Below are 18768 nucleotides of genomic sequence, written 5' to 3'. Positions count from 1 at the left end.
TTTATGTTCAATCTGCATCTAAGTGATTAAACGTAAAAAATCACACATTTTGTGGAATGGGAAAGAAGACGTAAAGACTAATTGCTCGAGTATACTGTTTTCTGTCTTTACTCAGAACTATCCAGCCGTGTGGTAGTGTAAAAACACCTTACAATTCAAAAGCCTGTGTGTCCATCTGCTGCTGAGTCAGATTAACTTTTGCACAGAACTAAAATACATTCTTAAAAGTAACGTTTCTGTAATGACACTTTACTGGGTTGTGTGGTTCCTCTTAGCTCCACTGCTTAACCATTTCATTAAGGGAAGATTTCTTTGTATATTAAATTGGTACATAAAAATGCGCCGAGAAGCTTTTTAATATATGAACAAAACATAAATCTTTAATGTACAGTTGGTTAGAATACTGATAGATCAAAGAAACCTGAACTTAGCCTGTGTTATTGTATACACAAGAGTTAATTTAAAATCATGAAAACATAAGTATTTCACAAATCTGTTATCATATTATTTGTGGAACTTTTTATTGATCTAAAAACTAAAGGCCATTCGGGATTCTTCATGAAGATGGTTCTTTTGGGAACCAAAATGGTTCTGTATAGCCTCGCCCTGAAGAACCACTTCAGCACGTTTATTTTTAAGAGCGTACACTGAAAGTTTTTTTCTTTTAACAAATCGCAGTAACTTCTTGTCCAGTGGCATTAGGTTACATCTCCATCTTCAGAAGCATGAATCCGTGAAACTTGTACTCCATGTTTCCAGGGAGCCGCTTGTAAATGCGACATTAAATACCACCCAAATAAAGATAATAAAATCTGATCGCTACTGAACGAAAGTCTAGAGAGTGTAAATTACATTTGATCACTAGTGCAAAGTAATAGAGATTTCCCCTTCAGATTTCTCTCAGATTGAATGTTGTATACATTCGAGGACTTGAGATGTATTTTCTCTTAAAAGATTCCGCAAAGGTGTGCTTTCATGTCACTTTTTTGATGCATGTTTTGAATCCTTTAAATCGCGTTTTTTCTCTCTCAAAGAAACGATCACCTGTTACCTGTGACCTTTTTTTTTCTTCTTTTCATTTCCGCGTCTTTTGGGAAAACCAGAAGCTTTTCAACCTGGCACAGTAATCACGGGCCTTGGTTTTGTTCTCAGAGCCAATGGCTGGGCACGCCACACTCTTACAAATACCGGTTCTTTAATGGCACTATAGGGTTCTTGACTAGTTATTGTTTACACCGCACAAGAAAATCATATCTACAATAAATAAATAAATAAATAATCTACAAATATCGTGTTTCGTAAACTTGCGGAATATTTCATCTTTTTCAGCAGCTGTTCATCCATCACGATGAATGAGGAAGAAAAAAAAGGAAATTACAAAAAGAAATTTACAAATACAATGAAACATTATCTGAAAATGTTTGTATTTTGAAAGTGATTAAAACTGTATGAAGCAGGTATAAAAACGTTTTAAAGTAATCCGACGTCAGGTATCTATTCCTTTCAGTCGTGGTGGGACCGGCTGTTCTGGATTCATGACCCGACCCTGGACAGAAACCACTTCCCGTACACCGATAAAATGTTACATTGATATCTGATCTACTAAGCGCCTTGGCTGTAAAAAGTGCAATATAAAATAAAGGTTTTCTAAATGAATAAGCGACAAGAATTATGACAGCTAAAACGCTTTGAATGGCCAAAGAAACGTGTGCGTCGGCATCAATGGATTTTGTGGTTTCCTCAGTAAAAGTATTCCATTCCTCTACTACTGCATTGCGCGCTGCCACCTTGTGGTTAAAAACACAAAGCAAAACAATGAATGCAATTCTAAATCGGTAGATTAACGTAAAAATGCTACAGTCTCGTGATGGTTTCATCTTGTAGAGATGTCCGATCAGAAATGCCTTTTTTATGTTTGAGAAGTTATGAATGACTGATTCTAGGTGGACTGGCGATTGTAAATTGGCTCTAGTGTGTGCTTGGTGTGTGGGTGTGTTTGTGTGTGTCCTGCGGTGGGTTGGCACCCTGCCCAGGATTGGTTCCTGCCTTGTGCCCTGTGTTGGCTGGGATTGGCTCCAGCAGACCCCCGTGACCCTGTGTTCGGATTCAGCGGGTTGGAAAATGGATGGATGGATGATTCTAAATACATTAGCTATCCTTTCAAAAACGTCTTGCATTATACTGTATGTTCTCCCGATTTATTAAACATGACGAGGCACCTTAAGTTGTGAATGGCGTTATACAGAATACTATGTAGCCTTCATATACATTGTCCTCAAGTCTGCCATACGTCTACTTAAATAATTGGGTTCATACAGCGGTACCCTTAAGTACCAAGTTGCGAGTGAAAGATGCTCCACAGTCGTCCTACTTTCACAACTTTTCTTTCAGATTGATAAGGAAGATTAAATCTACCCCTTATCCCGAGAATAATATTAATTCCATTGAAAGAAAAATTACATGGCCTGAGGAGTCTTATTATACTATTTGTTTAACCACATACCAGACGCACTTCAACCAGATAATTACATATACAGTACTACTACACCTTTATGGAACCAATCTGACTCAGATACTGTGAGTGGTGCAGCGACAAACGTCCGATACTAGTGGACTGGCATCCCGACCTGGCCTGCTCCCCATCAAAATGGACAGACTAATGGATAACCCGTAACTAGGCGCTTTTTGGGGGACTAACGAGTGGGTAATGTAACTGGCAGCAACCACCAGTACGTTTAGCTGATTGTTTTATTAAAGTAAAACGGATTTATTAATTGTATAGCGTCTCTATGCGACATCTACGTTAGTTCTTCATTGAGGAATTGTCTGACGACATAAGCGTAATATTAAGCGCACGTTTTTACGAGTCCAGAAAGTGATTCACATGTTTCCAATATTTTGTTAAAATTTTCAATATTTTTGTTAATGTTAATAAAATGCTATAACCCAAGATACATTTCAGCAAACTATAAGGAGGAAGTCTAAAGGAAGGATCGTCTGTGTCTGATTACGGTGGTAAGCACACACAGTAATAAAGGACACAATCGCGTTTGTTATGACAATATTTTACGAATATGTTGTCTAGCACAAATGCAAGGCACACTGCGGCTAAATAAACATAATTCATTTTATAACATATTACTGTCGATTGCATTCGCATGCTTTGAGATATCAACAGCTTGATTCATAATTATATTTTAACTTGCTTTCTTTGTTTCTGTCATGCGCACACAAGCTCTTTTCGAGGCGCACACATGCATCACACAGAAGGGAAAAGGAACAGGATAATGTAATTGCGCTGCTCATTGCACAAAATTCGGTACCAAAGGCCATACTCGGAATATGCATTAGTTGATTGTTAAACATTTGAACGCACGTTTATTGCAAATGCTTTATCAAAAATATACGCAGAGTAGTGACGATTTGTGAAGACATTAAACTGTTTTACATAGGTGCACTTTGATAGAAAGCGAACATTAAAGTAAAAGCTAAGCCTAAACTTACCAAACCATGCCTCGCTGTTGCTGTCGACGGGAAGCACCAAAATAACGTATCCGCAAAAAAAAAAAAAAACGTTGAAAACAAAATATTGCTTTTTCTAAAATTCTTCTTAAAATTTGTCAGCCTTACACTTGTTCACATTCGAGGTCAGCGTTGCATCTTGGCACAGGTGACAGATATCGGCAATAAACAATTCAAATTCTTTTCTTTTTTAAATAATGAGTGTTATTGTTATTTTCGCTAATTCTTAAGCCCCCAACGTTTCCTTCAATTCACTTCACGAAGCGCACAAACCGGACAATAAACATGTCAAACGCAAGCGCACGGGCTCCCGGCGCGAGCTTAACTGGCACCAGCAAACGCCGGCCTCGCGCCGGCTCACAGCAACCTCACGATTCGTGCGTCTTTCTGTCAGTTAGCGGGACCAGCGATTTGATTGGTCAAGGTCCTATTGAGGTGTGGCGCCGTTCCGGATCAGCCCCACTCGACGCTTGCAGACCTATAAGTGAGGTGTTTAAACCCGCTTGGTGGGGACATTATTTCGTACCATTTTAAGTATACGGCTCATTTTTTCAGAAATCACAGCAAATAGTTGGTAATAAATTGTACTGCACATTTAATGTTTGACCTGTCCTCCACTTCTAGTTCTTTTATTTGCTATGAGCTTCGAAGTTCGTGGGATTTTCTCGGAGCCCTGAGCACCCACGCTGAATTTATCGCGGCGACAGCAGTTTCTTGAAGTTCGCATTGCTGTTGGGCCTCCATTTAATTTCTCTTTAAAAAGGGTTTACCGTTACAAATATAAAACACGCATTATTTCAAGTTTCCAAATTAAGCCCCACATTTAGCTTGTTTTAAAAATTCATAATGGCTATTAACTTCATCCCCTCAAATGACTCTTTGGTCTCAAAAAATGAAAGGATATACCAAATATTTCGTAAAAACCATTTAAGAATTGCATGCAAATTTAAGGCATTCTTTTGCACCTTTTGGAAATGGTGGGTTTAGTAGTGTCTGCAATCAAGACACTGTATAGGCCCATGCTGCCTTTTCAGTGTCGGCAGCAAGATTAAAAGGAAAGTAGTTTTAAGGGTGGATTAGTAGTGCAGCCTACCCAGACAACTTATGTGCTTCCACTTTTATCATCATCTGAGGCTTCTTTATTGATCTTCTTTATCTATGCAATCATGCAGTTAGCTTTGGAGTAATGTCAGACAAGTGTGTCTTGTAGCACCATAGTTGAACTCCTGATGGCACCCATTCAATTGACACCACCGTCATCATTTGGGATTATTGTCTGCACAGTTTATTCTGTGAACTGAGGGGATCAATGTTAATAGGACCTGAGCTGAACACACTTGAAAAGAAATTTACATTCTATATACCTGTTAATGTTCACACAAGGCTTTGTACAGATGTAGCAATTTTGCATTATCACTGCTTTTGTTGCAGGTTTAGATGCTGCTTTGTTATCCCCCACCACATGTAAACCTATTGTTTCTTTTCATATATTTAACTGACCCAGTCCAATTTTAGGGTTACAGGGGTCCACAGCTACTCCCAGCATCATCTGGTAGAAGGCAGGAATCAAATGTTGAGGGACTAGCCCATCCCAGAGCACCACTATACTTACTTTTGGGGTGTTGTAGGATAACTAGATGTACAGCAAACAAAGACAGAAGCCGAGTGTGCAAATTCACTATAAAAGAAAATAAACAGCCTTTACTTTGAATTTAAAAATGCTCACTTAGGGTACATTAAACCTTTTATTAAGAGCTTAGAAGTAATTTGTGTGTGTGTATATATATATATATATATATATATATATATATATATATATATATATATATATATATATATATATATATATATATATATATAAAAGCTACTTTTCAAAGTATAACCCACACCACCTTACTTCATCCTAAGAAGGGGTATTTAAAAATCTAAATGTGTCTCTCCTTAGTCATTACTTTTTGACAATGTGCATTTGTTCCTTTCAGGGGCACCTTACATTCAGAAAAAAAAATCATATTCAGGTTTCAGTTTTTCTGTGAAAGCATTCCCCCCACACAAAAGTGCAAATTCTTGGTCAGAAAATATGAAATACAAAGTGAAAATTAAGTAGTACTTCTTATTGACATGTATCCCCTTAAGGACTACATTTATGTAATCAGTTGCGTCCGAAGTGAACAGGTCATTTTTAAAACTTCAACTAATGGCTCTTGTGATAAAACAAAAATGACACCTCCCTTGAACAAAATGTGTCATCTGATGTGAAGTCTCCGTCTGGAGAGAGAGCCATTTGTTTGGACCGAAGTATCTGCAAGGATCAAGGAATTCCTTAAAGGACCACCTGCTGTGCTCAAGGCTCATTTAACAAAACATTCATTTTTAAGGTTGGTTGGTTTGTTTACACAAGCGAGGGCTTTACAAAAGTATTATGTTTAAATATTGTACGCTGTATGAATAAATAAAAAATTAAAACAAAAAAATCAGACATAAAAATCACATCACTGCTAACACCGGATATAGAGCTGAAAGCATCAGCCTTTTATAGTTTATCAATCATATAGGAAATGTCAAAAGTACCTCAAACTGCAGGCTGCTTTGATCAAACATGCAGCTTCCTTACCACCTTATCAGCTAGTCCTCCTCATGGTACCTATGACCAAAAGTCCAGGGCTCATAATAATATCCAGGCACAGTAGGAAGAAAAAAAAAAAAAAGAGGAAGTTCGCAAAACTAAAAAAAATGGGCAGGTTTCCTTTGCAACACTGTCAGTTCAGAACAGAGGTCAAAAGGTGCACAGGCACGTAGCAAATTCCTGCCTTCTGACTTGCTTCTATACGGTTTCATAAACACTAATCAGCACATTCAAGCTGGTTATTGCACAAAAAATGACAAAAATGGGTTTAATAGACATGGTATAGAAAGAGGTCAACAGGGCTAACAAAAACATAGGGGGGTGTGAAAAGTACAAAAGGAGGCAGTGGAACCAAACACATTACTTAGATTAGGACTTGACATTATATCTCGGGAAGCTGCTATTTAATCATGCGTAAAATTATTAGTGTAAAACAAATAGCAGCTGCAGGAGTTGTATAAATGGAACACAATCTGTTTAACTCCTCGTGTAAGTGGAAGTTTGTGCCTTACAGTTAACACATGCATCTGAAATATATCACCCAACTATTTGTTTCTTTTCCATTCTCAAAGGTTTAAGGATTAGACAGGCGCAAAGTGGTTAAACACCAAATCTATTTGCAATAAAATAAGATCAAACACACACCTTGAGAAGAGGGTTTTTAGTTTTCCAACATTTACACTTGCAAAAACAAACAAGAAAATAATATAAAAAGGCTGGACTCATTTTTGGAGAAAACACATTCTGAATAACAAACACTCCCTTTAACAATGTGAACAAGTTTCAAAGTTCATCATGATTCGGTGACTCGCTGCTGGGTTTGATGAAGACTCCCTCCATAACCTTCCAGTAGTTATTGTGATTTGCACCTTGCATTCCATGGACTTCCTTTTGACCTCTGATGGGATGGCCATACTGCTCACCAGTGACACTGAGGTACACTTCAGTCCCAATGTGTTTGAAGCGTACAGCATCATCCCGTTCCCAGTAAATCCCACTGCACTGGACAGTCCATACATCCAGATCGTCTCCATCACCGTTTTCACCAAACGCACTGACCTCCTGTACAGAAAAATTCAACACTATTATTGATGGAATGCATTGTTTTAACATTAATAATAAAAAAAAAAACAAAGTGCTTTGCAAATATTCATAACATTATCAGTAAAGGTTGCAGAGGTTCTTCTCATCCTCTGTACACTTTTTGTAGGGGCTAAAGACAAGGTCAGTGGCTTATGTCTCAGTTATCTTGAGAATTATGATGTTAGGTGACTTCCACGATTCTCTCTAATAAACAGTCACACCTTCTCCAAACTGTAGTACCAGGATTTATGTCTGTGTATGATGTTTACTAGCAAATGCTTGGTAGCTCAGGTGACCCACATGGTTTGGTTGGCAAAGTGTGAGGGTCAGGTATAACATCTGCTGCATGACAAGCATGGGTCACACAGATATCAAGTACATTTCACTCCAAAATGGAAGGTCTGGAGGGACAAAATAAATTTGCAAGAAGACAAGGCTGTCACCAGGGTGTGTAAACTTAAAAAAAGATGATGATATATTAATCTTTTTTCCTGAACCAGTTTTTCCCAGTGCCCTGTCTGGCAGTATCAATGACAGCAGCAACAAGCCATGGAATTAAAGAACGGGTTTAATTAACCAGAAGACTCTGCGACTAATTAAGCAACTGGTTGGAGTGAAATTGGTTGGAGTTTGAGGCAAATTAGATTAGAATTAAATTAGAAGCAAAAATAGGTCCCCAATTAAGAAAAGGGTTAGAATGAAAAGGTGCAGCCACTGCGGCCCTTCAGGACCACAGTTGGGCACCCCTGCTTTAAAGAAACAAGGACATTTTGAGGATACAGTAGGAAGGAAAAGTGGAAGACCTGAAGAAAACCCACACAGGTACAAGGAGAAGACACAAACATAATACTGATAGTGAGCTTTTTCAGAAATGAACCATGGACCATGGAATGGCAAAAATGCAGCAGCACTAGCCTCCACACCACCCTAAAGCCGATTCTTCTCTCCTAAATAATGCCAATGTGTCATGTATTTAACACTTAGACTTAAAGTGAATTGAAGTTATTTCATCTTTATACATTGATCAGTGGGGTGCAAGGTAACTTGCACAGGCTTACACAGCAATTCAGCAGTAAAGACTGATACAGGAATTTTGATAACCAATCCAGTTCTCAAGGCATTAGACTACATCAGTAGTCAAAAACAAAATTGAACAGTATTTACAGGGAAGTCAGCACTGTCAAAGGCTAATGACCAGAACAGTGGGGTAGGAAGCAACTGTGCCTAATGCGACAATACTAAACCCATGGACCTCCATAAAGGATGGACAGTATAGTAAATGCAAATTGGTCTGACAACCATCTGCTTTAACTCTAAAACTTGTAAGAGATAAGAATAATTTACATCCTAAATGGCAGCAATAAAGAGTATTATTTAATTGCAGCCATTTTGATTGGGAGCAGCATGGTAGTACAGTTATATTGCTGCTGCCTTGCAATAAGGAGACCAGGGTTATTGTGTGGGTTTCCTCCAGGTGCTCTGGTTTCCTCCTACTGTCCAACAACATGCAGGTCAGATGAATTGGCAACGTTAAATTGGCCCTAGTGTGTAATCGCCCTGCAATAGACTGGCACCTTGTCCAGGGTTTGTTCCTGCCCTGTGCTAGCTGGAACAGCCTTGTTGAAAAATATTAATCAGCCGCTTGTTTAAAATGTTTGCTGCTTACTTAGCTTTGCATTCAGAGCATCTAGCAATAAAAGTAGCATTCTTCAGATAAATATTACCACAAATATACAACACTTTCCCCATCACTTTATTTTGTGCTCTTTTTTGTTTCTTTTAAGGAAAAGTCAGTCAGTCAACTTCTGATGATGTCACAAATGAGGATTCACTAAGAGTGCCCGTCTTCCATTTGTCCTTTAAATTTTTTTTTTTTTTTTTTAATGCAGCACTCTAATCCTGATCTTAAGAAGCAGAGTACTGCTTTCTAACTTAAAAAGACACAGAATCACACTACAAAGCACATTGGAGGCAGAGACATCTCAACCAGAAGTCTACTTGGGCGTCAAGTATGAATTAGCTGCTGTCCAGGTTAAGTAGCAGTGAAAGAAAAAGCCAGTCCCTGTTACTTCTGGACAAAGGTTCTGCACCTCCATTTTAGGAAGACATACAAGTCACTCTATTTCAACAGAGAATAATAAACATCTTCAAGCCGGCATCAGGGGGAACTATACACAAATACCCTGGTAGAGAGATCAGACAACCAAGAAGACTAAACTTTTATTTGCAAAGTCAAGTCAAGTCAAGTCAATTCAAGTTGGGAAGCATGCACTGATACAGTGCATTGCCGCACCCACTACATGATGAAACAACTCAGGATTCTGGTTCGCAACCCCCCAGGCAGACAGTCCAGTCTCAGCCTTTGCAAATGGCCCTCTATCTGCCGCAGCCAGGTGTTACGTGGGTGACCCCTTGGCCTGGTCCAGCCACTAGGGTCCCCAACAATAAGGATCTTACGAGCTGGATTACTGTTGGGAAAACGTGCCACATGGCCGTAGAGCCGTAACTGATGCTCCCTCACAGTGCACTCCATGAGCAACCGCTCCTTTGACACAAAGTCAAACCAACAGTACTCAAGGATTTTCCAGAGAGACACAATATCAAAGGAGTCCAGTCTTTGTCTCAGGTCACTGGATAGTATCCATGTCTCGCAACCATATAGCAAGACGGGAAACACCAGGACTCTAAAGACTTGGACCTTCGTCCTTTTGCATAGATATCAGGAGCACCACACACCCCTTTCCATGCTCTCCCAATCCATCTACTGCCTTCATAGGAAGAGTCACCAGAGACATGAATGTCACTTCCAAAGTAAGTAAACCACTCGACAAGGTCAACACTCTCTCCGCAGACAGACACACACACTGCTGATGGCTGTGCCCAAAAGGTCATTAAAGGCCCTATTACTTAATTATTCATTTTCTGCAGTTATGTGCTGCAAAACAGATTAAAATGTTACATTTCCTGCACCGTTACTGTTATCTGTGTAGGTGTATTGCTAATAGTCAGTCTTCTGGAAAAGGTATTTTCAGCAACATGAGAAAAAATAAGTTTGACATTTAATGTTTGTTTAAAAAAAATGAATTATTCATGTCATTGATGTGTAATGAAGTCCCAGTACAAAAGTCTTTTCTTTGATGTTCTCTGTACTACATGCAGTAAAAGGTTTTTGACCTTCTTAGCTATTCTTCTTCTGTCTACTTGGAAGACTTGATGACTAAAGATAATTATGAACACAAATATAACTAATGTGAAATACACATTAAAATGCCAAGCTTGTTTTTTATTGGAAGAAAACGGTCTCCAAAGGTCAGCAAAAATCATACAGTACTACTGTTTCATGCAAGTGTGTCTTCAATGGCTACTAATATACACATTTGCCTCACTAGCAAAAGACTTTCATTATTAAATCTCTCCTCATGTTTCAAACTTCCCAAACTGGAATGTTTTACTTTTTAATCTTTGTGAACTTTAATAAAAAAAAAATAAATGCAAAAGGTGACTTTATTTAATTGTGTGTATATTTTAATGTCATGTAAATCTCTCTGAACAATCCTTTAGAATAACCATTTCAAAGAATATATTTAACTTTATCACACCAATCTTGTGCATTTTCAAATTCACAGGACATTACTTTGTTTACCACACACAACCTATATCATAAATACAGAGGTTCTAAATTTTACTAGAAACAAACTTGCATCTGCTGGTTATATATAAAATGTGCAAGAAGAAACACTATGATGGAGCTATATGCTTGCACTTTTTTTTTTTTTTTTTAACAAAATGAATCATTATGGGGTCATGGTGAGCCTGTTCAGCTTCCAGACAGCTGTACATTCTGGCATTCATGTCCAAATCTACTGGATTACTTTTTAATTATTGATTAATCTAAGTGTGCAAGATGTATGAAGTGAAATGCCTGGAGAAAAGCCTCACAGACACAAGACAACATGCAGACTCTACACAGGCTTGTGCAAGAATCTGAAACCAATATGCTGTGACTCAGACCACAGTATCAAAGTATCTAAACAGAAGTAATCAACAAAATGACCAATAATCTTATTTTGTGAACACACTGCATTTTAGCCCTAAAACTGTCACTTTATCTTGCACAATCACAGAATTAGACAATGTGTTCAGGTTCTTAGCATAAATAAAATTCACCATTAAAATACTGCATGAGGTTCAAATCATAAAATTTGATGCCTCATTTTAAAAGACAAAGCAGTATCAATTGTATACCTTTGATAATTTTGAATTCTCTTTGGCCATTTGGTTGATGACTACTTTGATTTGAAAAGGTTCAGACTTTATCACAATATTACATTTTGTGTGCGATTTGATTCTTTTTTTGTAAGGCTTACCTGATTTCCTGACAGTGGTGACACAAAGTGATGAGAGTGAAGATTGCGCCCAGTGTTCATGTGTGTGAGCCTTACTGTCTGACCACATTTGATGGGCACACCCCTCTGGCAACTGCCTACTGACTTTCCTCTGATGCGCCAGTAGCTGTTGGCATCATCCGATGCTTCAACTCCAGTAACTGACTGCTGTCCACTTCCTACGGAAGAAAAATGATGTAAAAGTGATGAAAGGTAACTCCTTTAAATCTTCTTATCAGCAGAAATTTGAGATCAGTAAAACATTAAATTAACACTTCATTATTAAACACCTGCCCAACACATGCTATTGCTGACTGGTGACAGCATTATACATTCAGACAAGGTTGTTTAAAATTAAGTATAAAGTTAACAAACTTAGTGTGCCCACTTGCTCCACTAATGGGGATATTGAGCAATTCTACACATTTAAAGGTGTTTGGTGCAGTGGTGGTAGTGGTGTAAAGAGTATTTTCTTGACACAGAAAAAGACCCTTGATATAAGCAGCCTAAAAGTTCAATGCTGAAGGCTGTCAGAACATAACTGCTGATAAGGTGTACCCTTCCATGGTAGCAGTGTATCCAAATATAAAAAGACATTTATCAGGTTTATTCTCCAGTCTTAATGCAGAGGGCCCCACGATTAACAATCTCCATCCAAAAAAAGGTCTAGGAAGCGAGAACAAAGTATTGTAGAGATCTACCACCAAATATAATACTACTGCGGAACATAAAAAAAATTATATATTTTAATACATTCTTGTTGATTATGGTACTAGGCAATAGCAAATTATTTTATGTTGGTCACACTCTATACATGGGACATTACTACTGATACTACTATCAATATATATGAGAGGACAGACAAAACAGCAGCCTTGTTGGGTCCATGTCCTGGTGCATTTAGACTGCTCAGAGCAAACCGGGGAACCAAATGCTTATTAGGACGGTGTATTAGTGCATTTTTTACTCTATTACACTTTTAGGATGAACTAGCTACTATTAAATAGCCATATAAAATTCAGCAGGTACAAATGAAACAAAAAAAAAGTGTAACTTTTCATTATAGTGTAAAATTTGAAAAAAATTCAATAGTCCATTTAGACAGCAGATTTTTCCAAGGAACAATTACAAAATTTTATCTTAGACAGTTACTTTACCTGAACAAAGAATAAAAAAATCACAAAGTTTTTTTAGAATTACATTTTACTCAAGCTCTTTTACAAAACCACCTCCTAAGAAATCCTACTGGGAAAAAAGGCTAACATACTCAAGTTTTCATATATAAAACTTTCTCTTAAAACTCTACTGTTTTGAGTTTCCATTAAATATGCACTTGCATTGTTATATGAATATGAAGTATTGCTTTTCTAGTACCAGTTATGTGCGTTTTTATAACCGATTCTCTATTTGTGTATTCATCAAAAACGCAAATACAATCAGATATCTATCCATCCATTGTTTAACCCGCTATATCCTAACACCGGGTATTACCCAAGTATTTCTAACATAGGCACATTAACAGTATTTTCAAAAACAATCAAAAATGTGATTAGGTAATCACTACATATATGAGGGGGTACCCAAAATCCCTGGGGAGAGGTCTGTAAGGTCAGTGTAATTTTTTTTATTGAGCCTCTGTTACCGTCTTCGTTGATTTTGTGATGGCAGACTTGAAAGAATAACATGTTTGCATCAAGTTCTTTTTACTTTTGGGGAAAACAGCAAAAGAAGCTGTCACAATGCTTTGAGAGGCTTCCAAATAAGAAGACTTTAGACAGGCAAGAGTTTTTACCTTAAAGTGATCACGCGATTGCTTGATGCTGTGTGGAGAAAATGACCCAAAATGCAGTCAATCAAGCGAGTGGTTTCTGCATCATGGTAACACTCCTGCCCAAAGAGCATTTAGGGTGTGGTAGCTTCTCATGAAAAACGGGATGACAACAGTCTCCTCCAACTATCTGGACCTTGCCCCCTACGATTTTTTCTTATTTCCAAGAATGAAGAGTGACCTTAAAGGAAAGTGTTTCTAGGATGTAGGTGAGGTCAAGAAGCAAATACCGAAGGAACCTAAGTCTATAACTTTACAAGAGTTTCAGAACAGTTTTGAACAAAGGAAAAAGTGGTGGGACAAGTGTATTGGTCTCAGGGACAATAACAAAATTGAATCACCCCCAAAATAATGTTCAGAGAAATATACTATTTTTTTTTTTTAAATTCTTGTTATTTTTGGGTCCCCCTCATATACTGTGCCACAGACGGCATACCAAACTGCATGCATTGTTAACACTTCTCAAACATGAAGACTACTGCTGCACTCACCACTGGGTGTGTGTTATAAACATTATTTTTAGGAGGAATCTACCGCAAACAGAAAAATCACATTCTGCCTGTCCGAATAACTTCTGCAGCTGACAACATATCACTTTGCTGTCACATCATCTCTCAAATTAAAAAGATATTCTCAAGCCTTCTCTATGTTTCTTGAAAAAAATACTTTCTGTTAAAAAGGTCTACAGAGAGAACATAAGCTACAGCTGGAATCAAATACTGCTTAATGGCTTGGCACTTACCACACCATATCTACATTATAGAAACTGGTTTGAAAGTATTGGCTTTCATCAAAACTTCTCTGCTCACCTTAGAAGCATCTGACACTCTGAAAAAAAGTGTATACACAGCTTTCCATAGCTCACAGTCCCAAATGATCATTCTTCTTGGTGTTGTCAGTATCTTTAAGTGACCACTTTGGACTCCAATGTTCTGATTCAATCTTAAAGCCAATATCATTCAGAATTCACCGTTATTATTTACCCATCTATCTATTTCCAAACCCATTCTATTCAATTCAGGGTTAGTGAAAAAATGCTTTTTTCCGTGAATTACCAAACTAGCCTTTCTGTTGTACTGAGCTGGGCACTTTTTGGCACAGCCTGTGATTCAACCGTTTTATTTATTTATGGCAAAGGAAATCAAAGAAGCAATCACTAGGAATAGTTATGAAGGTGAAAATAATTAACTAAAAATACAATTTATAAATAATTAGATGCACAGTTAAAAGTCTGAAAAAGCCAGTGCTGCATCATTTTCAGATGCACCAGCTTGCACATTAGGAAAAAATGGATTAAATAACCAGAACATCCATAAAAGTGGAATGAAAACCATAGTGATTATAACAACAAAAATCTTAAAATATATAAAAATGCCATTTTTTTTTTTTTTTTAATTTCTGGCCTAACACTAAAATATAAAAATGTGTAAAACAAACAACTTGTTTAATGAAGCTCAGAGGCCAATTAAAAGCAGAACTTGTCTGGGATGAAACCCAGAAGCCGCAGAGAGCCTCAGGAATGAACTTGAGTATCGCCAAGTTAAGCTATGCTTGGCTAAAGATCACTCAAGTTATTTTAACTCTACACATTAGCTGTCGGCATTTGATACAATTAACAATTATCACCTCTCATTAAACAACTTCTTTGATTTGCTGGCTTTTTCCACCCTCATCTTATAGTCATAACGATGTGGTGTTTTGCATTTGAAACATTTTAATATACAGATAACAAGATAACATTGTTTTAGTTTACACAATTTGCTTTTTTTGTACAGAATTTGCTCCCTTACACTGAACTCTATCAAAGCAGACACAGACTCAAGTGCCAAAAAAATGCTACAGATAAATGGATATACACAATATCAATGCTACTTCTACTTGATCATGGAAAATAGTCAATTTTTTTAAATCCTATAAAAAGTGAAAAAAATTTACCAGTAATGGGAAACTTTGGATTAACATGATAAAGAAATAACAATGAGGCACCAGCATATTATATTGATACAAGAACAACAATTAGCTGAAATGAAAACCTAGAACTATAGAGACCTTCCAAATGCTAGAGTGCAGAACTGATTGGCCCTCTTATAGAGACACCCAAGAGAAGTATGTTGCTTTGGATTAAAGGATTTGATTAAATATGAATGCACATAACAAGAATGAAACAGCAGGCCACACCACCAAGATTATACACAAGTATATACACATATATACATATTGATGTCCTGACATAAAACAAAATCAGGATTCATACTGTGGAGCTCAAAAAAAAAATGCATGTTATCCTTCCCTTGTTGTATGCAGTAAAAAAAAAAAAGCAGCAAACTGATTCAACCGTTTCCACTTTATAAAATAATGTGCCTGAACAATAGTAATACATAAGAAAACCTGCCTTAATGCAAAACCTTTCATTAATGAATGAATGATAACATGCCCTACATTAAGAAGGTGATGACCAGTACTGTTCTTCTGTAAAGGGGCTTTTTATTCTTGAGTTACTTTAAAGAAAGAAGACTGTGAAGACTGACTTCAGAGGACTGCTATTATATTCTTGTTCAAACATGTGATACAGATGTCAAGCTTCAGGGAATTGAGACTCAAGTTGTGACAGACATTTTCTGTAGGTGACGAAGCTGCCTGCAAGAAGAGGCCATCTGCAGTAATGCGAGGCATCGGTTTTCTTACATGGGTGACACAGCTTGAACTCTTAAAATAATGAAGTCTGTCACTTATTCTCAATTTCTAAACTGTTCATGCCTGCTGCATTTATTTTGGAATATAATGTCATTTATCACAACAAAAACAAATCCTTTCATATTATTGTTAAAGAAATAAACACAAAAAATGACTTAACCCTTAAGTGTTAAACATTAAGTGGGGGTATTTTTGAGGAGAATTCCTGTTTGGGACAACTCTAAACTAAATTCCATGTAGACTTCACAACTCTTTTTTCCTCTTATCAAAAAAGCTAAAACTCTTCCATATTCAATTAAGAAAGACTCTGACTGTCGTAGGATTGTTGGTGCCAGACAGCTGGTCTGAGTATTTCTGTATATGCTAATCTATGGGGATTTTCACACACAGTCTCTAAAGTTTATTAAGATTTGTACAAAAAACAAAACATCTAGGGAACAGCAGTTCTGAGGACGGATGGAAACACTTTGTTTATAGAAAGGCTCAGATAACATCTCTGCATGGTGAGCAGAAGAGCATCTTAGAATACACATGTCGAACCTTGACACACATGGGCTACAACAACAGAGGACTACATGAAGTTCCACGCATGTACACCAAGACGAAAAAGATGCAGCTGCAATTGTACAGGCTCACTAAAACTGGACTGAAGAGGACTGGAAATAGAACATGGTCTGATAAATCGCAAAATCTGCTGACGCATATAAACATAAGAGTGCCAACAGTATGACTCCACGCACCTAAACTGTCTTTTGCCAGCATTTTGGGGAGGTTGGGGTGGTGTTGCAATGGTGTGGGGAATGCTTTGTCCACACACTTTGGCACATAACAACCAATCTATCATCCCTTGAATGCTACAGTTAATTTTAGTATTATTGCCGACCATGGGCCACAATTTATCCACCTTCCAGTGCCCACTCCAGCATGATAATGCACCAGGTCACCAGGCAGAAGTCATCTTATTGGTTTCATAAAATGACAATGAGGACTTGAATCCAACAGAACATCTTTGGTAGAACAGGAGAGTCCCATCATGAGTATGCACCTGACAAATCTACAGAAATTGCATTATGTAATTATGTCAACATGGCCCTGAAACTCAAAGGAATGTTCCCAACTTGTTGTGGAGCCCCTACCACGAAGATTTGTGGTTGTTTAAGAGCAACAGAAGGCCCTCCCTAGTATTAGCATTGCGTTTCTAGTAATTTACTTGGTGATTGTATGATTCATATAAACATTATTTTATGAGGTCGTAAAAATGGGATCGAATACTTCGATTTTTTAACAAAAATGATGCATAACACCCTTAAAATAGGCTAGAATGTCAACATGTATTATGGCAAACCAAAAGCCCTGTACAAATTATGGATAGCAATATAAAACACAACAATGTGTAATAAAGTAACGAGTGATTAAAATCACCCAGGATTAAATTTTAAGTATCAAGGCTTCACGATGACAGCGGAGACCATGTCATACAATCCTCCGTCGCCCTTTCATTCTGTAGTCATGAACGCCCGCTTCCAACAAACAGTCCCCGGATATGCTTACGATTCTATTATTATTTCAAAACTAAATAACCACCCGGTACGATGTTAATACAGGTTACGTTAAACACTCTTGCCACAATTCCAAGGACCTCAAAAGCTCTTTCTTGAGATTTATTTCTCCACTGACCTGAACCGTACTTGACGTCGTGGGAGTGCAGTCTCACATTGTGTCGGGTATTCAGCAGCTTCACTAAGGAGCCGCACGTCACATAACTTAATTCTCCACTGGCTTCGCTCTGCACAATGACACAGAACACAAACAGAATTAACCGCTTAAACAACCAAAGCTCCGCAAGAACCGGGTAAAGCTTCATCGTTCATTGCACTTTCCAAGCAAGCAGCACAATTCTCTTAGTTTTAACACCTTTTTTCCACATCTACATCCTCTCAGCCAATCACAGCCTGACAGCTATGTTACCGTTACGCATTCTCTACTCCGATTTGTTCAGCTTGGATGACGAGGCGGGGATTAGTGGGCATGCTCTTAAATATAATTGGCTGTACCGTTTCCGTGTTGGTCACGCAGCGAGCCGTTCTTCCGGTGAATCTCGCTCCACGTCGTAACTGTTGATTGGTTCCCCTTGTTTTCACTTCGTCCCAGACTTGGCCAATGACGTGCAGCTTTCGGGCCCTGGTATACTCTAGTGAGGGCACCAAACATCTGCGTCCTGTCAAGTTTGACACGCGGTTAACTTGAACTCGGAATAAGAAGGAGTTTGCCAGCATGCTTTTTCTTTCTTACACAGCCTAAAAAATGCAGTTATATCGAATGGTGACTTGAAATTCTAAATGCGCGTATGCGAGTATATTTTTTGGGATTTTGCCGGCACGGAACCTTGCTGTGAGATTTATCTTGTGATGTATTTTTTGGGCATGTGGGTCGTAGCATATTTGTATATAGCGCCTTTCATGTGAATGCACAATACGCAATCATCACATTTTTTGAATATTACGTAACATATAGACCCGTGTTTCTTTAAAACTACCAGCAAATTATATTAAGTCATGTACGTTTCTGGGGCAGACTGGCAATCGGCATCTTGAAGATGCATGAAGATAGCAACATTTGGATAAACACAT

The 18768-nt window shown here is 37.8% G+C and overlaps 1 protein-coding gene across 1 annotated transcript; it reads right to left on the bottom strand.

The window, feature by feature from the left end:
- Nucleotides 1–6744: 6744 nt before the first annotated feature.
- On the bottom strand, nucleotides 6745–18089 carry sdf2l1 (stromal cell-derived factor 2-like 1). Its single transcript, XM_039771550.1, has 3 exons — nucleotides 17816–18089; nucleotides 11599–11795; nucleotides 6745–7210 (listed from the first exon to the last, which is right to left on the bottom strand). Exons 1-3 carry the CDS (start codon nucleotides 18000–18002, stop codon nucleotides 6932–6934), a joined length of 663 nt encoding a protein of 220 aa, XP_039627484.1. The 5' UTR covers nucleotides 18003–18089; the 3' UTR covers nucleotides 6745–6931.
- Between the last annotated feature and the right edge of the window lie 679 nt (nucleotides 18090–18768).

The sequence above is a fragment of the Polypterus senegalus genome, chromosome 12 (assembly GCF_016835505.1).
Source record: "Polypterus senegalus isolate Bchr_013 chromosome 12, ASM1683550v1, whole genome shotgun sequence".
NCBI lineage: Eukaryota > Metazoa > Chordata > Cladistia > Polypteriformes > Polypteridae > Polypterus > Polypterus senegalus.
Note: the sequence above shows the minus strand (reverse complement) of the source record. Positions and strands in the feature narration are given on the sequence as shown.